Below are 25,333 nucleotides of genomic sequence, written 5' to 3' on the forward strand. Positions count from 1 at the left end.
ACACCACGACCAGCATTCAGGCCTTGTGGTCTGATGTGGGGTGGGGGTGGTGGCGATTGGGGGCCCGGGGTACTGGGGTCCCCACAGTTCCACGGACTGTGGGGCTCTTGGGAAAACATCTGAGGCCTGACCACGGGTGGACAACAGTCCCCTATCCCCCAGCTCCACTAGGCACCTTCCCAGTGCAGTGTCTGCTGCTGCCATAGTCCTGTGGCTATGGCATCCACCCACCCACCCACCCACCAGCCAGGGTGGTTCAGGGCAATTCAGAAAGACAAGCAGAGGACAGGTGCTCAGGTGTCTCAAACTGGAAGGGTGCCATTTAATTTAACCAATCTGGACGTGAACCTAAAGAAAACGCTGGAAAATAAGCCACCCCCCCCAGAGGCCTGAGGGGAGGGAGAGTCCCCGTGGAGGGGGAAGGGGGACACTGGGCCCACCTGTGAGCAGGGAGGGGAGCAGAGGTCCTGTTCAGCCCCAAGAGGCCCAGACACACCCAAAGACTCTAGGCCAAAGCCCCCGATCCTCACCCTGCTTCATGCCCCAGACCAAAGGTCAGCTGCCAGGCAGCTCAAGGGGCACCCTGTGCTGGCTGCCCGGCACCGCCCTGCTCCTCCTTGGGTCTGGCCCCAGAGCCGGTGTTCCTGGGATGAGCCCCAGGCTTGCACAACTTCATGGGGACATGGGCTAGTCTGCCCTTCTCAGGGCCCTGTGTCGCCTTCTGTGAACCAGGCGGCTGAGCCACTGGGCTCTCACTGAGGCCCACACTGCTTGAGCATCCCTGAGGGCCCCACTGAGGAAATGCATACAGGAGGCGCTTGCTTAATGCTGTGCGGATCCCACCTTTTCAAAGCACCTGAACGCCACCTGGTATGAAAATGCTGCTGCCACGTGGGCTGCCTCCTCGTGGTGCCAGCTGGTCATCTGGAGGCAGACGGACTCCCGCACCCCTTTCACGGTACTCCCTGTGCTCAGCCTTCAGGCGGGACTGGCAGGAAGGTCACCACAATGAGGACAGACGGCAGAACCATGCTAGGTTCCCGCTGCACATCCACCAGTGCCCCCAGGTTGGAAGGCACTCAACATGCGCAGTAGCTGAAATGGTGGAGTCGAGCATACTGACAATCGTGAAGATGGACCAGGATGGGGTGGCGTTTTGTTCTCTTGAGCACGGGGGCACCACGAGTTAGAGCCGACTTGATGACAGTTGACAACAAACTTACGGACACTGTGCACAACCTACCATCACACCGGACACTACAGGTCCCATAAGAGAAGTGAAAGGGACCTAAATGGACAGGTTGTACTTCAAGACTAGGCTGCAAAGACGCCAGACTGTAAAGACGGCACCTCCTAAGGTTCATGCAATCACAGGAGCTTGTCTGTGGAGGAGGACAGGCAAGTCCCGAGATGCTGATGGACACGCAGATGCCTGAGCACAGCCCAGTCAGTCCCGAGGAAGGGGCCTAGTGGAGGCCTGCCCACCCCACCCCACCCCACTATCTGGACCTGTGAGCAAACCGCAGTGACAGCAAAGTGCAGACCTGGGGAGAGACAAATGTCTGACCATCAGGCCTGAACCAAGACCAGAACAGCACACGCAGGCCATGAGCTGATGAGGGGAGCACGTCTGGCCTCCTTCCACGAACAGTGCTGAGTCAAACGCGGTGGGAAGCACGGACCTCGACCTCAGCCTCACCTGTGATGCAGACATCTGTCGCAGATGCACCACACGTCCACATGTGAGAGGTGAGCTAATGGAGCTTCTAGGAGAGAATGTCTTCATGGCCTTGGAGGAGTCAGGAGCTTCTCGAACAGGACACAACCAACATTATCCAGAAGGGAAGCTGATTAACTAGACCACATTACAACAAAGACCTTCTGTTCATCAAAAGACACCGGCGAGAGAGGAAAAAGGCAGCCTGCAGAAGGGGGGAGGGGCGGTTGCAGCATATACTACTCAAATTCAGAATATATAAAGAACTCCGACAAATCAAAAAGAAAAGGCAAACGGCCCCACATAAAAATGGGTAAAAACTTGGACAGGTACAAAAAGACAATACCCAACTGAGTATAATGTGGAAAAGGTGTAACCTAGATAGCCATCAGGTAACTGCAAATTAACATTACAATTTGATACCACTAGACATCCAGGCCCCCCATGCGTCTGTCAGTTTGTCCTACTGCGGAAACTTTCGTGTTGCTGTGATGCTGGAAGCTATGCCTCCAGTAATCAAATACCAGTAGGGTCACCCACAGGGGACAGGTTACAGCTGAGCTTCCAGACTAAGGCAGATGAGGAAGAAGGACTCATTGGTCTACTTCTGAAAAGCATTAGCCAGTGAAAACCTTAATGAATAGCCGCAGAACATTGTCTGATATAGTGCCGGAAGACGAGCCCCCCAGGTTGGGACTCAAAATATAACTGAGGAAGGGTTTCCTCCTCAAGGTGGAGTGGACCTTAATGACATGGATGGAGTCAAGCTTTCAGGACCCTCATTTGCTTATGTGTCACAACTCAAAATGAGAAGAAACAGCTGCAGACATCCACTAATAGAACCTGGAATGTACGAAGTATGAATCTAGGAAAATTGGGAATCATCAAAAATGAAATGGCCTGCATAAACATCGATATCTTAGGCATTAGTGAACTGAAATGGACTGGTATTGGCCGTTTTGAATTGGATAATCATATGGTCTACTATGGTGGGAATGACAACTTGAAGAGGAATGGTGTTGCATTCATCATCAAAAAGAACATTTCAAGATCTATTCTGAAGTACAATGCTGTCAGTGATAGAACACTATCCATACTCCTACAAGGAAGACCACTTAATACCACTATTGTTCAAATAGACGCACCAACCACTAAGGCCAAAGATGAAGAAATTGAAGAGTTTTACCAACTTCTGCAGTCTGAAGTTGATTGAACAAGGCGATCAAGATGCATTTATAATCACTGGTGATTGGAATGCAAAGTTGGAAACAAAAAAGAAGGACTGGTAACTGGAAAATATGGCCTTGGTAATATAAATGATGCTGGAGACTGCATGATTGAATTTTGCAAGACCAGTGACTTCTTCATTGCAAATACTTTTTTTCACCAACGTAAACGGCGACTATACATGTGGACCTCACCAGATGGAATACACAGGAACCAAACTGACTGCATCTGTGGAATAAGATGATGGAAAAGCTCAGTATCATCAGTAAGAACAAGGCCAGGGGCTGACTGTGGAACAGACCGTCAATTGCTCATATGCAAATTTAAATTGAAACTGAAGAAAATTAGAACAAGTCCATGAGAGCTAAAGTACGACCTTGAGTATACCCCACCTGAATTTAGACACGTCTCAAGAACAGATGCGATATGTTGAACGCTAATGACCGAAGACTAGATGAGTTGTGGAATGACATCAAGGACATCATCCATGAAGAAAGCAAGAGGTCATTAAAAAGATAGGGAAGAAAGAAAAGACCAGAACGGATGTCAGAAGAGATTCTGAAACTTGCTCTTAAACATCAAGTAGCTAAAAGGGAACAAAGAAATGATGAAGTAAAAGAAATGAACAGAAGATTTCAAAGGGTGGCTCAAGAAGACAAAGTAACGTATTACAATAACATGTACAAAGACCTGGAGATAGAAAACCAAAGGGCAAGAACAAGCACGGCATTTCTGAAGCTGAAAGAACTGAAGAAAAAATTCAGGCCTTGAGTTGTAATATTGAAGGATTCTGTGGGGAAGGGGTCAAAAGATCAAAGGAATACACAGAATCATTTTACCAAAAAGAACGGGTCGATGTTCAGCCATTTCAGGAGGTGGCATATGATCAGGAACAGATGGTACTGAAGAAGTCCAAGCTGCACTGAAGGCACTGGCAAAAAACAAAGCTCCAGGAATTGACAGAATATCGATTGAAATGTTTCAACAAATGGATGCAGTGCTGGAAGTGCTTATCACTCCTCTATGCCAAGAAATTTGGAAGACAGCTGCCTTGCCAACTGACTGGAAGAGGTCCATATTTATACCTATTCCCAAGAAAGGCGATCCAACCAAATGCAGAAATTACATGCAAGTAAAGTTTTGCTGAAGATAAGTCAAAAGTGGCTGCAGCAGTATATCGACGGGGAACTGCCAGAAATTCAAGGTGGACTCAGAAGAGCGCATGGAACCAGGGATGTCATTGCTGATGTCAGATGGGTCCTGGCTGAAAGCAGAGAATCCCAGAAGGATGTTTACCTGTGTTTTATTGACTATGCAAAGGTATTTGACTGTGTGGATCATAACAAACTATGGATAACATTGTGAGGAATGGGAATTCCAAAACAATTGTGCTCATGAGGAACCTTTACATAGATCAAGAGGCAGTTGTTCGGACAGAACAAGGGGATACTGATTGGTTTAAAGTCAGGAAAGGTGTGTGTCAGGATTGTATCCTTTCACCATACTTATTCAATCTGTATGCTGAACAGGTAATCTGAGAAGCTGGACTATATGAAGAAGAATGTGAAATCAGGATTGGAGGAAGACTCATTAACAACCTCATATGTGCAGATGAAACAACACTGCTTTTTGAGAGTGAAGAGAATGTGAAGCACTTACTGATGAAGATCAAAGACCACAGCCTTCAGTATGGATTAGACCTCAACATTAAAGAGAACAAAAATTCTCACAGCTGGACCAATAAGTAATATCATGGTAAACGGAGAAAAGATTGAAGTTGTCAAGGATTTTATTTTACCAGGACCCACAATCAAGCAGCAGCAGTCAAGAAATCAAACAACATATTGCATTGGGTAAATCCATTGCAAAAGATCTCTTTGAAGTGTTAAAGAGCAAAGATGTCTCTTTAAGGACTAAGGTGCACCTGACCTAAGACATAGTTTTTCAATTGCCTCATGTGCAAGCGAAAGCTGGACAATGAATAAGGAAGACCAAAGAAGAATTGATGCCTTTGAATTATGGTGCTGGCGAAGAATACTGAATATACCACGGACTGCCAGAAGAATGAACAAATCTGTCTTGGAAGAAGTACAACCAGAATGCTCCTTAGAAGTGAGGATGGCAAGACTTCATGTCACATACTTTGGACATGTTATCAGGCGGGTCCAGTCCCTGGTGAAGGACGTTATGCTTGGTAAAGTAGAGGGTAATCAAAAAAGAGGAAGACCCTCAACGAGATAGATTGACACAGTGGCTGCAACAATGGGTTCAAGTGTAATGACGATTGTGAGAATCGTGCAGGACTGGGCAGTGTTTTGTTCTGTTGTACATGGGGTCTCTCTGAGTCAGAACTGACTCAAAGGCATCTAACAACAACAACATTAACAGACATCGACCAGTATGGTTGAAGAGAAATGCTAGAAAACATCAAATGTTGGTGAGGACGTGGAGCAACTGGAATGCTCGTATGCTGCTGGCAGGTGTGAACATTGGCATGACCACTGTGGAAAACTGCCTGGCAGCATTCACTAGCAGTAAACGCACGCCTACGCAGCAGCCTACAGTTACACACCTAGACATAAACACATCAGAAGTGCAACCATGTGTTTGTCAAGAAACATTTATGGGATGTTGGTAGCCCTCAGTATAATAACTCCAAACGGTCCCCAGCAGTAGAATGGGTAAGCCACGTAAGCTGTGTTCTGGTCACACAATGGACTACCAGCCAGCAAGGAGGACGGAGGAACTAACTGTGGCTGTATTCCACCACACGATGTGTCTTGTGGCGCCCCACTCAGGGAAGGTTTTGACATGGTCCACACTTACTGAAGCTCAAGGACAGGCAAAGCTGATCGGTGCTGCTTGAAACCAGGACAGTAGGGACTCTGGGGGGTGTGAGAGGTGGAAGGGGCTTAGGAGGTTGTGTGGCTTCACCGGGTCAGGCTCTGTGGGGCTAAGGGGCATGGACAGCCCTTAGCTGAATTCACATTTTTAACAACTTCCCAGGGGACGCTAATGCTGCTGGTTAGGGACCAATTCTGAGAACCCTAGTAGAGCCAAACCCACGGCCGTCCAGTTGATTCCTACTCAATAGCAACCCTATAGGGCAGAGTAGAACTGGCCCATAGGGTTTCTAAGACTGTAATTTTTATGGAAGGAAACTGCCACGTCTTTCTTCTGTGCAGTGGCTGGTGGGTTTGAACCACCAACCTTTTGGTTAGCAGCTGAGCGCTTAACCACTGCACCACCAGGGCTCCTTACTAGTAGAGCAGTGGTCCTCAAAATTTATTATACAGAAGAATCACCTGGGAATTTGTTAAAATGTAGATTCTGATTCAGTATATGTGGGGGTGGAAATGCAAATTCTCAGCAGAGGTTTGAACTGGAAGGAACTGGTTCGAAGCCCTGCTTACAAGTACATACACAGAACAGTTGTCCCGGTTCCCAGAGCCCCTCGGGCCTCATCCCCAAGGTCTCCTAAGCATGCCTAGAGCCCAGGAAGAGCACGTGGGGAAGCTGGTGGGACCTTCTCCCCCTAATGCAGTGTCTCTGTGACGTCACCACCCCATCCTGTGGAAGCGCCTCTGCCCTGTGCCGGGGTCCTCCAGCATGGCCCACCTGGGCCCCGCCAGCCTTGCTGAGGACCACCTAGTACTGTGGAGGCTGCTGGCCAGGAGAGCAGAGCCCGGCAGTGGGCAGTGGCCACCCCAGCGGCCTGCGCTGAGGACCATGGCTGCTGGCCTGCAGTGCGTCCACCAGGCCCTGGGAAGGAGCTGGGGCGCGCTCCTCATGTGCTGAGATGAGGAAGTGAGGGCGTGGAGGTCGGGGGCCGCGGGGGCCGGTGCAGCTGGGCCGGCGCAGGCTGGGAGCGGGATCCAGGGCATCCGATTCCCAGCCCCAGCTCTTTCCCACTGCGTCACTCCGCCTGGCTCCTAATTTGATTAGGAGAACATTTAATCCCCCCGTGCAGTTCCGAGGCAGCCTGGGCTGTGTGAGGCTGACAGGGATCTTGTGACTCACGCCTCTTGCACAGACCCCCGGGTGGGCTCCCATGGGGCCCCCCTTGGCATATCACACAGACAGAGGTGGTCTGGAGAAGGCCAGAGACCGGTCTGGAAGGACAGACCAGTCTCATCTGTTCTTGGCAAGCCCCTGCACCGTCCCGGATGCCGGCCCCCGTGGCCTCTCACTCCGTCCGTTCCCACCCAGGTTTGCAGGGCAAGAAACAGGGGGTTCGGGCACATGCAGAGTCCCAGCCTGGCCCCAGGTCCATGAGGGGCTGCAGCCGGGCATAGGCCCTGATCCCATCACGGACTGAGTCTGGGCCCATCCTGGGGACACTGCCCCATCCCAGAGGCCACAGAGCTGGCCCAGCCCACTGACGAACGCAGAATTCAGGAGACTCTGGGAGCAATCTGGACAAAAGCCAGGCCCCGCAGCCTCGCAGGGACAGAGAAACTGGAGCATTTGGTGTGAGATTCTGCAGGGTCCAGGAGAAAGTTAAAGACGTGGAAACTCTAATTAACGTGCGGGGCTGGTTTTGCTCATGGAACTGCATGCTGTCATGTCGCAAGAGGCCCAGCAGCCGCGTGGCTGAGGGGCCCAGGCACTTGGGGGCCGCACAGCACTTGGCCCTCGCCCTCACCATCCTGCAGAGTGGGTCCAAGGTGGGAGGCATCCATGGTGCCGGGATAGATAAGACCCCTGTGAAAGGACCCGCAGGAAACACACCCCCAGTGGGGGGAGCCAGGGCCACTGCACTGGAGAGCCTGGGTGTCCACATGCAACAACAGAGCAGAGGCCAGTGTCAGGACTGGGGGTGTGGGGGGCTTCAGAGCACTGCCACAGGCTCCCACGGCTGCTGGGAGAGGCATGTCCAGGCCGCGTCCACACAGGGCCCCAAGCTCTGACCATCCCAGCCTGACCCAGTGCCCAGCCTGCACCCCACAGCCTTCATGCTTCATCTTCTCCGAGACTGGCCAGGCTCAGGGAAGACTTGTCTGCCTCAGGGTGGGAACAGCACTTCCAGGCCAAGGACCCAGGGAGCTGGGCATGGAGGGGTGGAGAGCTAGAGGGGACATGCCACCTGGCCCACAGGCACCTTGGGGGGCTTCCATGAGAAGTTTGACAGAAAGGAGAATTTGGTGGCTGCAGCCAAGTGACAGGACACCATGTGCTAGGCACAGGGTTGCAAACAGGGTGGCTCCCCCAACTCACACCAGCGACCCTTGCTGGGCAGGGGGCAGGGTGCAGGAACCTAGGAACCCCTTGGCCCCAGATGCCCACAGAGGGCTCAGTCTCTGCGTCATGGAGCACGTGCCCCTCGGTAGCCCCCAGCAGGGCCCTGGGTGGGCAGGGACACCCGGCAGGACAGAGGAGAACATTTGGCTGGTGGTGGCCATGGTCATGGCCGTGCGCCCTTCTTGCTAGGCCTGTTGGGGGGCCACAGCATGCCCATAGGACACCCTGCTCATCAGGGGCTTCAGCCCGCCCAGTCCATACTCTGTTGCACCGCTGGCCAGCAGGCCTGGAAAGGGGAGCTTCGCCCAGTCCCAGAGACCCTCGGTAATCAAGACTGCAGTGACCTCACCTCCCGGGGGCCCCCGGGCGGGGAGCGCTCGCGATGGAAACAAAATGTGTCTTTATTTATGCTTTTAATTTGGGTCTGGAGCTGGCCCAGCATGGTAATACACTGAACATCAGGGAAACGCTGGGGAAAAATGGATCTGGTTTGCGCTAACTGCCTCCCACCCCCTCTACCCCCGGGAGAACCTGCACCAGTCCTGGTTGCTCACCGGGGCATGCCCCCCTCGAGCGTGGGGTCCACGGGGCTGTGCCATGTCCCAGGCAGCCGGAGCTGTAGGGACAGGCCTCTGTCATCACATGGGCTGTGGGGACTGAGGGTGGGGGTGGATAGGTGCCCCAGTGTCTGCAGCCTCCCACATGTGGTCATGGCCACCAGTGCCTCTCTGCTCCATCTGAGCGGGGGGGGGCCACTCTGTCACCCTCATTTCAACAATAGCCAACGGCATGCACCACTTTGGGGTTCTCCCGAGCCCTGCATGCATGCAGACCGTGGCCAAAGTGGCAGGCCACCATCTGCCTCCAGGCTGACCTCTGCCTGGGCTCCGCCGGCTCACACCAGCCTCCGCTACCCACCCATCTTCCGCCAGCCAAGCCTGGAAGTGAGGCATCTGCTCCCAGGTGATGGCCAGAGCTACACTTCCCAGTGGCCCTTTTGCCCTCTGAGTCTGTGAATACTCCTGTCCACGCCCTGCTGACCACAGAGCACCGCCAACCACCCCATGAGCCTAGGAGCCTAGAAGAACAGGACAGAGCTATCAAATCATAACCTTCACACAGCCCCGCCCACCCCACTGGCCTTCTGGAGGCAGGTTGTCAGTGCGGCGGGTCCTTGCTTCCGCGGCCACCATGACAGGGACACAGTCAGAACTGCCTGACTCCCAGAGAGCCCCAGGCTCAGAGACACCCTTCAGAGAGACACATGTCCAGAGGTGGCGGCGGCCAGTGAACAACTCCAGAGGGGAAGGGACAGGGTGGCTTGCAGTCCTGACAGAGACACTCTTGGGGTCCCTGGGGGCAGGTGGCCGGGTACACGGAGTCACTGTAGGGGAGAGAGCTCACTGTAGGCGGCGCCAGCTGTGCCATCATGTCCACCTGAAGGAGCCCTCAGCGCACACCCGCATCTGCCCCGCGGCCCACAGAGCCCCATGGAAACGAAAAACAGAAAGGCCACTCAATTTTGCAGGAGCAGGGAGGGGAGAGGAAAACAATCCCCGTCGCTCTGAGCAGGAAAACAAGTAGAAAAAGATCATCTGGTTCTCCAGACGTCAAAACAAGAGGATCAGGTTCCCAGATTTGGCGGGAAATGCCCCCTCCCTGCTGGGTGCCTGGCACCAAGGCTGCCCTGGCGTCCCCGAGAGCAGGGGTGTGGCGGCCCCCGTGGCATGCACTCACTGTGAGATGTGGGTGATGGGCACCAACAGCGTCTCCCCCTCCAGGTCCAGGTCCTCGGTGAAGCTGTTGGTCCGCATGAAGTGGGTTGTGCTCACATCCAGCAGTGTGGGGCTCTTCTTCACTGCGGAAGTAGGAGACAGCACGTTAGGCCTCCGTGGAGGGTTTGGTGGCCAAGGGCACCCAGGACTGGGCTGGCCGGAGCTGGCTCAAATTCCTGCCTGCCAGCCTCAGACAGGCACGTGCACGCCGAGCCGGTCCACGAGTGGGTGAGGCCCCCTCCCCTGCAGGGTGAGGCGTGGACAGCATGCACAGGCCCCTCAGCTCAGAGGGTCATGCCTATGTCATACCTGGGGTCACTTAACATGGCCCCGAAGTGCCTGAGACCCCATGTTCCAGGGGTGGTGGAGGGCTGGTGACAACTCCTTAGAGCAGTGACTGGGCTGCAGACTGAGCTCAGGGCCCCAGCGCCACCCCCTCAGGCTACAGGCCTCTGCCCAGGCTCACTCCGTGATGCTCCGACAAGAGTCAAATGGATGGGATGCTGGGTACATGCAAGCACCAGGCACAACTACTGCGACCTCACTCAGTCACTCTCATGGTAACCCAGGGCCAGCTGCAGGCCAGAGGTGACAAGGTGGCAGGGCTCCTGCCCACAAGAAGCTACAAGCCTGGAGGGCAGCCATAGAGACCCTCGCCTGGCCTGCACTCAGGCCACGATACCACCTCAACAGCCTGAACCTCCAAGGAGGCATGAGGATTCCCCCAGTGGAAGGTGCGGGCCCTGCCTCCATGGTCCTGATGCAGGAGCTCAGAGCAGACACCACGACTGCGAATCGGCCCCCGACTTCCCATCTGGACTTGTTTTTCTTCATGTAAATTTTGCATTGAAAAAGAGTTAAGTCCTTGTAAGATGCGAAATAACTCCGACTCACAAAGACCCCCTTCCCCGAGGTAGTCAGGATCTGCAGCAGCCCAGAGTCCCTGTTCCAGTGCACCCTGCTTGGCATGTGGCACACACATGCATGGACCTCGTCTGAGGGGACTTGAACTGCCGACCTTCTGGTTAGTAGCTGAGCACTTAACCGTTTGCACCCAGCAGCGACTCAAACAGCAGTTACAGAGTCATCTGTTTTTTGGCTCCGCACAGTGACTTCCTTCTGGGGTGGACGGCCGAATCGGGCTGTTGCTGTAAACCACTTCTTCAACAACGGTGCAGCAGCTGTCTCTATTCTTAAAACCTGACACTGGCACGGGTGGGAGGTGCTTCCACAGCCGCTCTAATCGAGGCTGCCGGGTGGCTTTGTCAACAAACTGCAGCCGCTCAGACTTGGCCAGCGAAGTGTGGACGGACCAGTTCCTTGCACCTCGGCCCTATCTGCCTGTGGGCCTCCTTGGCGGCCACCATCCCAGGCGCAAACGGCCTGCTGCCGTTCACCCGCACGGAAGGCTTCCTGTGGGCATGGCGCTCTTTGGATTTCCTCTGTGGAATTACCTGTTCCTCTCCTTTGCACTTTTTGCTTATCAATTTGTAGGGTTTTTTTGTATGTGTGTTTATTAGAAATATTAACCTTCAGTCATATGAAGCGCATGATATCTTCCCTAGTCTGTCTTTGATCTTTTCACCTTAATTATGGTGAAGAATGAACAAATCAGTCTTAGAAGAAATACAACCAGAATGCTTCTTGGAATCAAGGATGGCAAGACTTCAGCTCGTTTACTTTGGACATGTCATCAGGAAAGACCAGTCAGTAGAAAAGGACATTGTATTTGGTAAAGTAGAGGGTCAGCAAAAACGAGGGAAACGCTCCGTGAGACGGACTGACAGAAGAACCACAGCCACGGACTCAGACCTACCAGTGATCGTGACGATGGTGTAGGAACGGGCAGCGTTTTGTTCTGTTGCGTGTGTGGTCGCCACGCGTCAGCCTGACTCCACAGCGACTAACAACAACCGTGAAGTGATTGATAGTTTTCCTTTATGAAAAGGCCCAGCCCACTCCAAAGTAATACAATTCTCATAAGTTTATTCCTAAATTTTATGTATGTATACTCATACGGATTGTGTCTGTGTGCAAATTTTAATGCACTTAGCATTTATGTTTAACATTGTTTGAGGTCAACAACAGTCATAAAAATGACATTTTAAAAGGTAACTGTAAACAAGTTCTCAAAAATCGAAAGGAAGTGCAAAGCTACCATTTTTTGAAGAAAACAGGAGAGAACCTGTAGGACCTTGGACTTGGTGACGAGTTTTTTGAAATGACACCAGTGCCTCTACAACTACGTCATCATTCCTTTCAGCATCTTGATTCGTAAGAGGAAAATGCTGAAGGTCTTAAGAGCAGTAACTGAGGCTTCTGAAAGGAGGATTCTACCTCAAGACTGCAACATAAAAGTCCTGCTAGAGTTTCCAGTAAGTGAAGAAAAAATAGATAAATTGGACTTTACCAAAACTGAGCTTTTGCTCTGTGAAACAACTGTTAAGAAAATGAAAAGACAAGTCCCTTGAGAAAATACTTGCAGCTCACCTATCTGGTAAAGGACTTGTATCCAGAATATATAGAAAATTCTTGTAACTTGAGAATAAGAATGCAAACCCCCCAATTGGGGGAAAACAAAGAAAAGATGGCAAACAAGCACATGCAAAGATGCTCCTCATGGGTCACTAAAAATAAAAATCGGTCACTAGGGAAGTGTAAATTAAAATCACACTGAGATATCACTTCACACTTATTAGATGGCTAAAATCAAAAGTAAAAATCAAAACCTGACAACATAAGCAACTCACGAGGCTATGGAGCAACTGGAACTCTTCTTCTCTGTTGCAAGTGGGAATACAGAATGGCACAGGCATTTTGGGAAACAGTTTGGCAATTTCTGATAGAAGTTAAATATTAAAAGCAAAAAGAAAAAAAATCCTGTTGCTGTTGAGTCTATTCTGACTCATAGCAACCCTAACGGGCAGAGTAGAAATGCCCCAGGGTTTCCAAAGCTGGCATCTCTATGGAAGCAGACGGCCGCATCTTTCTCCCACAGAGCAGCTGGTGGTTCAAACTGCCGACCTTTCGGTTAGCGGCTGAACACTTTAACCACTGCACCACCAGGGCTCCTTAAGTTAAAATACACTTTTTATATGTGATGGTTAATTGTATCTGTCAACATGACTAGGCTATGGTGCCCAGCTATTTGGTCAAACACTAGTTTAAATACTGCTTTGAAGATATTTTGTTGATGTGATTAATATTTACAATCTATTGACTCTAAGTAAACAGCTCTTGGGAATGTGGCTGCACCTCACCCAATCAGATGAAGGTCTTAAGAGCCAAAACTGAGGTTTCTGAAAGGAGAAGGATTCTGCCTCAAGACTGAAACACAGAAATCCTGCCAGAGTTTCTGCCTGCCTGGCCCACGGATTTTGGACTTGCCAGCCCCCACAGTTGTGTGAGCCAGTTCTTTAAAGTCAGTCAATCAATCAGTCAGCCTGTCTCTCTGGAGAACCCCGACTACTATGCCATATGACTCAGCAATCCCACTCTCAGATATTTACCCGACTGAAGTGAAAACTTATGTTCACAAAAAACCTGTACGTGAATGTTTATAGCAACTTTACTCACAATTGCCAAAAACTAGAGACAACCAAGATGTTCTTCAACAGCTGAGTGGATGAACAAATTGTGGACCATCCGTATGTACCATGGACTACCACTCAGCAACCTGAAAAAATGAACTAATGATTCGTGGGACAACGTACATGATTCTCAAGTACCTGTTGCTGAGTGAAAGAAGCCAGATGCAAAATGCTACATATCGTATGATTGCATTTGTGAGACATTCTGGAAAAGGCAAAAGGACAGGGGCAAAAAACAGATCAGTGGTTGCCAGTGGTTAGGGGAGGGGGCTGACTTCAAAGGGCCATACAAGGGAGTGTTTAGGGCTATGGAACTGCTCTCTAGGATACCACAGCGGTGGATACGTGACTCTCTGCATTTGTCAAAACCCACAGAACTGTACACTTCAAAGAGTGAACTCTACTGTGTGCAAATTTTTTAAAAACATATCACCCAGGATGTTGGAGGATCCCAGGATGGAAAGCAGACTATGACAAGTGAATCTATCCGTATTACAGATGTATGGTATAGCACCCCAAGGATGGTGGAAGAGGCCAAAAAACAATCCCATGGCCATTGAATCAATTTCAACTCATAGTGACCCTACAGAGTAGAACTGCCCCACAAGGTTTCCAAGGCTGTAATCTTTACAGAAGCAGACTGCCACATCTTTCTCCCACAGAGCAGCTAGTGGGTTCTAATGCTTGCCTTTCACTTAGCAGCCGAGTGCCCAACCACCACGCCACCAGGGCTCCTAGGGGAAGAGGAATTGACCTAAATCACTTGGGGAAGTGTTTTGACAAGACACTGTATGACTGAAGACAAAAAACACCATGATGAATATTCTAGTTGGTAAGTTTGTTTCCTACAGAGACATTGTGTGTATACTAGAGTTAAATAAACAAGTGAACAAGTTGTAGATAATAGAAGCCCCATTTCTCACTGTTAGGAAAAAAAGTTACAAATAAGCCAGGGGGGAGGCTAGAATGAACCCGGTGGTGCTAGATTAGAGTGGGAAACAGCAGTATGAATGCAAATATAGCTTACTAGAGATGTGGACAGACACCGAAATAAAGGCCTGTGTGTATACATACATTGTTCTGCTCTGCCAGCTGAGAGGGCCGAGACACAGTGGCACTCCAGTAGCAACGAGGACACCCAGGGCCCAAACCTTGGTTTCTAAGTACCATTGTTCAATACGTTCTCTGGTTGAGTGCTGATTTTAGAGCTTGGGCAGGAAATGCACCAGATGAGCCCGAAGTATCATCTAGTGCCAGAAAGTAAGAAATGCTCGAAAATAACTAAGTGAAAAGAACAGGGGCATGTCAAAAGGACACAGAAAACAATTCAAAAGGGCTCCCAATTCAATGGCCAAAGCTAGAACAATCTAAGCAACAAAATTAATGATAGGACTGGATTATAACTTAAAAAATAAATATTCCTGAGCCCATACTGATGTGAACTTAAGTGACTGAATAAACAAATCACTGGAGAAGGGACATATCTTCCTTACAGAATGCTATGAAATACACATAGAAGGAACAACAAAAATAGAAAATCACCATTAGAACACCACAGTAATAACTGCTGCAGGCAAGACCCACCAGTAGTTGCTAAAATTAGTGGGAGAAATGTTTAGGAAAAACTTCAAAGAAGCTCTTTCAGAATATTTATTAATTGCTGTGGTGGTTTTAACATATATTTCCAATTCTTTGATGTGCCCCACCTCCAGGAGGTGTTGTTTAACTCCTCACCCCGTGAGTGTGGGCTGGACTTGGTGTCTTGCTTCGAATGACTGTAGACAGGGAAAGATACTAACTTTGCAGCAGAGGAACCTGGCAGACCTCACCTTAACCAAGTGATCAAGATCAACATGACCAGGGATGAGTTGTGTCGGTGTCACCCCCAGTATGGTACAATCAAAAAAGCACCTCACCTCTGGGGTCTTCTTCCCCAAAATCCATGGTCTCGGTCTAATCATGAGAAAACATCAGACAAACCCAAACTGAGGGACATTCCACAAGGTTCCTGGACAATATTCTTCAAAAGTACCAAGGCCACAAAAAAAACAAGAAAAGACTGAGGAGCTGTCACAGATGGGAGGAAACTCAGGAGATTTGTTGGGTTAACGTAGTGTGGGATCCTGGATCAGAAACAGGACATTAATGGGAGAACTGGGAAATCCAAATAAATTAACTAAACTGTAGTTTAGTTAAGAGTGTTATACCACAATTAATCTCTTAGCTTTGATAAATGCGCCGTGGTTAGGTTAGGTGGTAACATTAGGGGAAGCTGGGTGAAAGGTGTATGGGGACACTACTGTCTTTGCCTCTCCTATAACATCAAAATTATTTCACAATAGAAACCTAAAGAAAAGTATATACGATAGTACAAAAAATCTTAAGTATCTAAGAATATACAAGATCTCTATGGAAAAAAATTATAGTACCTTAATGAAAGACATTAAAGAAGACAGAAGTAAATGGAGAAATAGGCCTTTGTTCCATTAACTAGAAGACTCAATGCTGAAAAGACTGTCCCCAAATCTTAATAGAAATCCCAGGGGTTGTGTGTGGGAACCTTGAGAAGCTGATTCTAAAACATTTTGAATATGCAAAGAGCCAAGAATGGACCATAATCTTGAAGAAGAACAAGTTGGGAGGACTTGCTCTACCAAATATTAGTACTTGTTACACGGTGGTGGGAATTAAGCCCGTGTGGTGGTGTTGACATGAGGAGAGACAAGCAGGCCAATGGGACAGGACTGGGCATCCAGAAATGTCCTCCCCCCACATATGGATGCTAGCTGTGTATCAGAGGTGGCCTTCTTGGCCTTCTCTTTGTGAGAAGAGGATGGACTTCTCAATAAAATATTCAGGGACAAGTGGATATCCATCCACATGAGAAAAGCATTAAATTGTACCCCTACCTCACACCGTATACCAAAAAGTTCATTCTCGGCATCGTGGGGCAGAGATTTAATGGTGAAAATCAAAACTGTAAGAACTTTATGGCCAAAGGCCATCTTTGTAGAAGATACATCTTCACAACTTCAGGAATTTTTAAGGGAAGGATTTTTAAAACCTAAGAAGCCACAACTATAAAGAAGACGACTGATAAGTTTGACTGCGTTAGAATTCAGACGTTCTGATCCTTGGATGCCATCTTAGGGTGAGTGAAAAGGCAGCCACAGAAGAGCAGAACCCACAGAACATAAAGAACTACAAGTCAATCAGAAAAATATAAACAACTGAATGAAAAATGGGTAGCAGACAAACAAGCACATCACACAAGAGGAATCCAACATGTGCTAAGGCGTCACTCCCAACTCGCAACTGGAGAAATGTAAATAAAACTCGGGAGCTCGCAGCCCCTGGGGGCAGGGGGCAGGCGTCCAGCAGGAAACGGCTCAGACAGGACTTAGCTGCACCTGGGAACTGGGTTCCGCGTGAGGAGTTCTGGGCCCGGGACGTGCGCGGAGAGGCTGGGAAGGGGCCGTGAGCTGCAGCCTGTGCGTGGGAGCCAGCACAGGCCCAGGCCCAGGCTCCCAGGTCTGGGGCTCAGCAGGAAGCGTGGTGCTGCCCCATTTCAGGGGTTCAAGACTGAGCTCCCGTCCCCCTATGCATCCAACAGCTGCCAAGTAAGAGCTGAAACTTCCGTCCAGGACTTAGACCTAGGGTCAAATATTATTCCAAGAAAAAAGGGAAAGGAGAAGTGCCTGTATGAACATCACTTCTCAGGCAGAAAGAGGGCTGGCAGGACGGTGGCAGGGATGCAGCCTCCTCCCAGGACCACCCCCGCCCACGGGCCAAGGGTGAGCCGCCTGACCCTGGGAAAGGCCCAGCCTGGCGTTTTAGGAAATTAAAACGCACACCTCAGCGGGCTGCCCAGGCGGGCGGGGCTGCACCTGCCAACGAGGAATGTGGCTGGTTTAATCCGGGGAACGACACACAGGCCCCACCGTGAGGGGCAGAGAGGGTCCCAACAGGCTTGTCTTTCCAAATCAAAAGGAAAGCCCTGGCTTCCTGGACCTGCTGTTTGAAGTGTCTGGCAGAGGCTCTCGGGTTCCCCTCCTTGTCCCCCCTTTAGCCTTGGCCAAGTCAGAGCACCTGGAAGGATGGAAGGGCGTGCAAGTGACTCACGCTGGCAAGGGCCTTGGGGCGATTCCTGTGTCCGCCCAGCCTTCTACACCCCACTTCTGCCCAAGGCCGGAGACTGTTCTATCATGAAGGGATGGAAAGACAACCAAGAGCCCTGCCGGCTGCTTGATGGACCACAGCGGGGAGAGGACCAAGGCCAGAGGCCCCCACGTATCTGCTCGGGGTACAGTCCGGAGCAGAATGCACAGGCCCCTTGCCGGCCATGAAGTCGAACTTTCACACAAGAGCCCAGCCCCTGCCGTGTTCATTCCGCGGCTGCCTGTGGATTATCAGGGCCAGAATCTGGGCCTCACTTTTCAGGGCAGAACAAAACAATTCTGTTTTCTAGGAAAATGGGAGGCCTGGGAGGGCCAGTGTTGCCTCTGGCGTGGCCACCACCCCAGCTGGGGCTGCTAGCTGCCAAGTCTCCCCCTCTCTCAGGACAGAACCCAGCTCGGCACTGTCTCCCTTCCAACCCTCGGCCTGCTCCACGGGGCGACCCCAACTTTACTAAAAAACACGGGCACCGAAAGAAGACTGGAAGGAAAGATGGGCACACGAGCGCATTTTCTGGGGTGAAGGGACTTTATCTGCTCCCTTGTGCCCACGCGCCCTGATGGGAACTGCACTTTTCAGGAATGTCCCCTGCGCCTGTGCCCTGCTGGTCCCTCTCTGAGTCCCCAGGGCTGCCTTCCTCCCCTGTACCTGCCACGCAGCCCGTGAGAGCAGTCTCCAAGGCCTTCTGCATCCAAGGGCGTCCAGCCCTTGCCCCTCCCTGCTTGCTTGGGGACACTCCGGCCCTGGGGGTGCAGGAGGGGTCCCCCATTTCCCCAGCGTCTGTGTCTTGCGTCCCCTCATGCCAGACTCACAACAGCCAAGGGGCCGGGCTGCTCCAATCCTGATTTCCAGATGGGCAAGCTGAGGTTCAGAAAGACTCGGAATCCGGCCCAAGCCCAAGATTCCAGCATGAGCCTGTCTTGCCATACGCCTCCGACCCCTGCTGCCCCTGTGCCCTGGGCCCTTGGAGAGTGGAGCGTCCCATGCTGGGGCTGGGCCCTCGGGTAACCTCACCCTGGCCCGCCTCCTCTCATCTAGCTGAAATCCCACTGATCTCCAGGTGTAACCAAGTCTCCCTCCACAATGACCCCACGGCCTCAGGAGACACCTCCTGGACAGCACAGGCCTGTTTGTTTCTTGGTGTGGGGTTCGCTTCTCCCAGGTCACCAGGGCGTGCCAGGCACCGCCTGAGCCAGCACTCCCCCCTACCCCCAATGCAGGGCTAAACAACAATCGCCATCCTTCCCAGGGTAGAAGTCCCTTCTCTGGCCCCCTCCAGAAACCCCTCCTCTTGGCGATCCCCCAAAGCCCTGTGGATTCTCGCCTGGAATGGGAACCCCCCCAGGGGATCGGACAGCTGCGGCCAGGCTGTGTGACATCGCCGAGCCGTGGCCCGCGCCCGCGCCAGCTGCCGTGCCCGGCTCCCAGCCCCCGAGCCCAAGGCCCCGCTGCCACCTGTGTCTCCACTCAGAGGCGAGAAGTCGGGGACACAGACAGAAAGTGCAAGAGCGTTCCCACAACAGCTGCCAGGCCGGGCAAGGAGGGGACGTGTCTTCACAGCTGGCACCCGGTTCCGCCGAGGAAAATACCTTGCTGAGTGGACACCTGTTGTTTTCGCCAGCTCAGCAGCCAGCCCCCCACTTCTGGGAACAGTTTCTTAACACGCCAAGAGGAGCTGCTTCCCTCCCCTATCTGCGGGGTCCACTGCCTGGGCCCCAGAGGGGACTGAGGCCCTGGCCATAGCCGTTAGAGGCCCCATGGCATGTCCAAGGCGGGGCTCCCGCCCCGGTTGGGGCCCACGTTAGCCTGAGTCCTGGCCTCTTTCCACTGGGTGTGCTGAGCTGGGGGTACAGGCTGATGGCATCTGTCCTCCTGGGAAATGGCTGCCCAAGGATACCTCCATCCTGGGGGCCAGTGGGTGGGGGAGAGTGGCGGGAGGAGAGCAGGGTGGGGCGGCATCGGGGGAGAGCTCAGGAGGGGGAGTGAGAGCAAGAGCCTTGGAGCCCCCGGGTCCAGCTGTGTCTGAAACAGCTGGGTCCACATGTGTGAGCCAGAAAATGTCCCCTTTGTGCTTAAGCTGGTTTCGGTTGGGGTTCTACCGTTTGTAACCCCCGAGTCCTAGGAATGTACTTGACACAGTTGGGAGCTGGGCTGGAGCCGGCCGCAGCTGACGGCTCCACGGCGCCACACTGCCCTCCTTGGGCTGGGGGGCGAAGGGCAGGCAGAAAGAGGCTGGTGGGGCCCCTCAGAAAGAGCCTGGTGGAGGCAAGCTCTACAGTGCTGTGATGAGAACCCCATCTCCCCAAACCTTCAGTGAAGCTAGCCCCACCCGACTGCCTGGTGTAAAGGGACATTTGGGGCAACATTCCAGAACATTTAGATCCCACGTCTGGCCCAGGGCGTGCACAGCAGATCTGACACGAGTATGACGGTGACAGGCAGAGTCAGAGGTGACCTTGGGGGTCCTGAGAATGTTGGCAGGACGTGGGGCTTCTCTCTCACAGGACCCCATACTGACCCTCACAGCGGGGCCAGTGGCTCCACCACATGCAAACCCACCAGCGAGGACAACAGTCCTGTGGGCCCCAGGGTGGGTCCGGGCTGCGTGGGCGCCGAGAAGGACAGCACAAGAGAGCCAGGCGGGGGTCAGTGTGAGCACGTGCAGGAAGCAGGAGAGGGCAGCTTGGTCGCCCACTCAGCTGACCCACGGCCTCCTGCCCAGGAAGTCCTCTCCCAGGTCTCCCAGGACACATGTCCAGGGCAGGTTCCAGCCAGCAAGTGGGGCTGGGGAAACTCTGGCACAGGATGGAATCTGGGCTAAGCACTGTCTTCTCCAGGAGCTGAGCTCACCGGACACGCCCCAGAAACCTCTAGAGAGGTGGGGAGGAAGTTTCTGGAGGTCTTTGGATGAAGAGATCAAGAAAACGGCCTTGATTCTCAAGGCGAAATTACAGAGGGAGAAAAAAATGTTTTTAATCTAAGGGTGATCTTTTCACCTTCATCACAGCACCGCGCTGTGCCAGGTCCTAACTTCACACACTAATCAGAGCAATTAGCGCGGGAGAAGCCTTGGAAGAGCTGCAGATGTTCTCAGAATGTTTAATGGGGAAATGAATTGCAGGCCTGGCTCTCCGCATCCGGCTCCAGGCCCTGGCTACCAAATCCAGACATCTGCTCAGCCCCACCCCCAGGCCCCGAGGGTGCAAGCTTGAGAACACAGGTCCCTTCCCAGGCCACCTTCCAGCCCGGCCAGATCCGGGGCCGAGAGGGCCCCGATGGCTCCACCAGCAGGGGCCTGGACACACTCAGAGCCACCCCAGAGCCGGGGGAGGCTTAACGTCAAAATTATTTTAACAGTTGCTGTCAAAAGCCATTAACCGAGCCTGGCGCCCCCCACCCTGTGCCTGTGGCTGTGGACGGCTGTGAGGCAGGCAGAAGCCAGCCTGGGGCCAGCCCCGCACAGCAGGACTCTCGGCTACGGCCCCCCAGTTGGCACGTGTGCCAAAGATCCAGGGAGCGCCCCTCGCCCGTGAAGAGCCGTGGTGGCAACACTCCGCTGTGGCCACGTGAGCGCTGTTCCTGCCCTGCTGGGCTCTTAGACAGTCCAGGAGCGAAGCTGATTGACACAGGAATTTCCAATTATCAGCAAAAACATGCAGGAACCAGGGCGATGCTTACTTAGGAAATGGCCTTGTTCCAGGGAGCAGAGAGGCACGTGGCTAATGTGCGCTGGCTGTGGGGGGACGAGACCCCGCAGAGGGCCAGGCAGCTTGCAAACCCCCACCAAGGCCCTGCTGCATGGCAAGCTCCAGGGACTCTAGGAGACACAGGCAATGGGGCCCCCGCCTGTGTGCCCTCGGCCCCCTTGTTCCACACACACCCGGGGTCCCTAAAGCAATCCGGTCTCATGCTCTGGGAGCATGCTCTGGCCGCACACAGGGTGGAACCCCTGTCCAGCAGCCCTCAGTTCCCCAGGGAGAAGCTCTGAGGGGGGCCCTGTGTAGTTCCCGGTGGCCCACACTGGGGCCTACCCTCAAGAGGTGACCAGCACAAGGACACTGGCCCAGGACAGTAGACAGGAAGCCACGGAGGCACTCCAGTAGGGAGCACAGATGTGCTTTATGTCTGAGGAGCTCCTTGGGGCTGCTATGTGAGAACAGCGTGTCACAGGCAGGCGTGGAAACTGAGGGGCCAGGAAGGAGGCCAGCACAGCAGCCCAGGCAGAGGGACAAAGCTGCCCTCGCCCACCGGGGGGGACAGCTGGAGGGACGGACCAGTGGGCAAAGTCCAGGGGGCTGAGGAGCCCCTGCTGCGGATGCCAGGGTGCTCGGAGAAAGGCCTGAGTAGAAAATGACTCGCAGCCAGGCTTAGAGAACAATAGTGTGCTCCTCCTCCCCTGATTTCAAGTCTCCCCACTTAGCCTCCCAAAAAGGCGTAACATCAACAAGAAGTGCCAGCAAAACTGCACATTCCTCATGCTTTCTGCAGTGCTGAGAGAGAGGACCAAGGCCCTAGATTACCTGGGAGTGGAGAATAAGCCAAAGTCCAACAGTGCTAGTCATCGGCCCAGCCCTGCAAGTCTCCAGTGGGGGCGCAAAGAGTGGGGGACAGGAGGCTGAGACGCACGACCAGAAAAGCAGGGGGCATGAGAACCATCAAGAAGCACAGACAGAATTAGGCCAGATAAAGAAACCCAGGGTGAAGCATCAGGTGGAGACCACAGGTCACAATGAGGCAACAAACAGCGCTGGTTACGACGGCAAAGGGGTGAGGAAATGAGGAGGCTGGGGGTGGCCACCTCAGAAAGCCCCAGTTTCTGGCATACAGAGAAGGGGATGGACCCTTAGAGATAAGTGTGAAGCCAAAAAAGGAAATAAGATGGGAGAACAGGATCCTGGGAGAATTTTTTAGCTGCCACCGAGTCAATTCCAACTCATGGAGTCCCCAAGTGTGCAGAGTAAAACTGCTCCATAGTGTTTTCAGGGCTGTGACCTTTTGGAAGCCAATTGCCAGGCCTGTCTTCTGAGGTGCCTCAGGGTGGGTTCAAACCTGCAATCTTTCAGCCAGAAGTTGAGCCCTTAACTGCTCACGCCCCCCAGGGCCTCCTAAAGGACAGTAAGACTTCGCAGTGCCACCCCCTCCCCAGCATACACACAACAGCAACACTCTAGAAAAGCTGTCTACAAAGGGGAACGGCTGACAGAAGGCAGCATTCTGGAACTAGGGATGCCGCCCACTCCATGAGCAGGAACAGAAGCAAGCAGACCACAGCCATACAAAACAACTTAAGGGGGAAAAAAATCAGAAAATGAGAATAAAGTAGCCCTGCTAAGGACATGTTCTTAAAACCAACCACAAAGTTGAAGAAAGTGTAAACAAGATTCCAAACTGCATAAAATAACCTCCGCATCTGGGGATATGAGAACACCTTGAATTGGTAATAAAGCTACTAAAAACAACACAAAAAAGCGGACCCCCCCCCCAAAAAAGGAGACCTGGACACCCTTTTAACTCAGTCCTGAAGTCACTCCTGAGGTTCACCCTTCAGCCAAAGATTAGACAGGCCCATAAAACATAACAAGACTAAACGGGCACGCCAGCCCAGGGGCAAGGACAAGAAGGCAGGAGGGGACAGGAAAGCTGGTAATGGGGAACCCAAGGTTGAGAAGGGGAGAGTGCTCACAAGTGGTGAGGTTGGCAACCATTGTCACAAAACAATATGTGTATTAATTGTTTAATGAGAAACTAGTTTGCTATGTAAACCTTCATCTAAAGTACAGTAAAAAAAAAAAAAAAAAAAGATCTTGGTAGAAGAAAAAAAGAAGACAAGAGATGACTGAACTCAGGAAAGAAAGAAGAAAATGGCATTAAAGAAAAGCAGGAAAACAAAATAATTAAAATGAGATGAAGAAATAGAATCCGAGCAGCAGTGGCTGAAATGGAAGTCAGGTGGCAGCTCAGCATTCATATAAATTCCCTGAAGAAGACAAGGATGACATAATAGAAATAATATTTAAAACTACAATCCAAGAAAATCGTCCAGAAATAAAAACTAATTCTTACATAGGAAAGGCCCCCTCAGTACCAGGGAAATTGATGTGGAACCATCAAATCTGGTTTTATATCCTAATAAAACTATTAGCCTTTAATGCTTAGGGCCTCCAAGCAAAAATGAAGTGACTTATGAAGCGTAAGAATCTGAGCGGCAACAGACTTCTCAAAAATGTATAAATTAAAATAACCGTGAGCAGTCATTTTCCAGAAACTTAAGGAAAGAAAGTACAAACCAAGGGTTTTACGTCCAGCTAAGCTGTCCTTCGAGAATCAAGGCTATAGAAAAACCGTTTTGCATATGTAAGAAATACACTAAACGCATGACCTTGCTGAGGAATTCGCTCAAGGATGACCTTCACCCAACGCCGAGATGGTTGAGCAAGCTCTGGCAGAAGGGCTGACGGTAACGGTTCATATACTGAATTATAGAACTGACGTAAGACGGGGATAGGGTCATGGCTGAAAGATAATATAGGAACTTCCTACGTTCTGACAAAATGGAATACATAACTGAGAAAAGAAGGAAGAGAGAAAGGAGAAAGGATACAATAAAAAAAAAGCCCCATACACCGGGAAACTGAAAATCTTTCCCTGAGGTTTTTAATTTGGTAACTTGTTTATTTTCATCCTTCCATTATTATAGATACATGTATTTAGAGCTGTAAATTTTCCTCTGATCACTAATTTGGAAGTATTTCATAGATTCTGGTATGTAAAATTTTCATTATCATTATTTTTCTGGATTTCTGTATTTTCTGTTTGTGTTTCTCCTCTCACCTAAGGGTAGCTTACATCAGAAAAGAGGAAAAGCCTCAAATCAATAAGTTCCTACCTCAAGAAACTAGAAAAAAACAAGCAAAATAAACCCAAACCAAGCATAAGGAAATAATAAAGAGCAGAAACCAGTGAAATTGAAAACAGAAAAACAATACAGAAAAATCAATGAGACAGAACAGCTGATTCTTTGAAAAGATCGATAAAACTGCCAATCTCCTGTAAAGACTAACAAGGAAAAAAAAAGATCAGAGAAACAGACTGCGAATATTGGGAATCAAACGGGAAATCACCGCAGACTGTGCAGATACCAAAAAGACATGGGAATACTACAGGTTCACACACACAAAGCTGCTTTAGATGACAACTTAGATAAAAGGAGCCAATTCCTTGAAATGTCCAAACTATCACAACTCGCTTACTATGGAGTAGATCATTTAATCATTTGGATTGCCCTATAATTATTAAGGAGACTCAATTTGTAATGTAGAAACTTCCAAAAAGGAAGTCTCCGTGACTAGAGAGTTTTGTAGGAGAAACCTGTGTTCAGGCTGAATGCAGAGGGGGAGCACCCTTCCCCGTTCATTTTGTGAAGGCTGTAGTACTCTGACACCCAAAGCAGACAACCCAAAACCAAATCAAATCCATTGCCGTTGGGACAATTCCAACTCATAGCGACCCTATAGGACAGAGTAGAGCTGCCCCATGGGGTTCCAAGGAGCAGCTGGTGGATTTGAACTGCTGACGTTTTGGTTAGCAGCTGTAGCTCTTAATCACTA

The 25,333-nt window shown here is 51.2% G+C and overlaps 1 protein-coding gene across 9 annotated transcripts in view; it reads right to left on the bottom strand.

The window, feature by feature from the left end:
- KCNQ1 (potassium voltage-gated channel subfamily Q member 1) overlaps nucleotides 1-25,333 on the bottom strand; it is a 363,159-nt gene that overhangs the window by 175,430 nt on the left and 162,396 nt on the right. For all 9 annotated transcript variants that reach the window (XM_049892815.1, XM_049892814.1, XM_049892816.1 and 6 more), the window contains one exon: nucleotides 9,923-10,043. In XM_049892815.1, the coding sequence (XP_049748772.1) occupies nucleotides 9,923-10,043 (121 nt within the window). The remainder of the gene's footprint in view (nucleotides 1-9,922; nucleotides 10,044-25,333) is intronic.

Source organism: Elephas maximus, chromosome 7 (assembly GCF_024166365.1).
Source record: "Elephas maximus indicus isolate mEleMax1 chromosome 7, mEleMax1 primary haplotype, whole genome shotgun sequence".
NCBI classification, from domain to species: Eukaryota; Metazoa; Chordata; class Mammalia; order Proboscidea; family Elephantidae; genus Elephas; species Elephas maximus.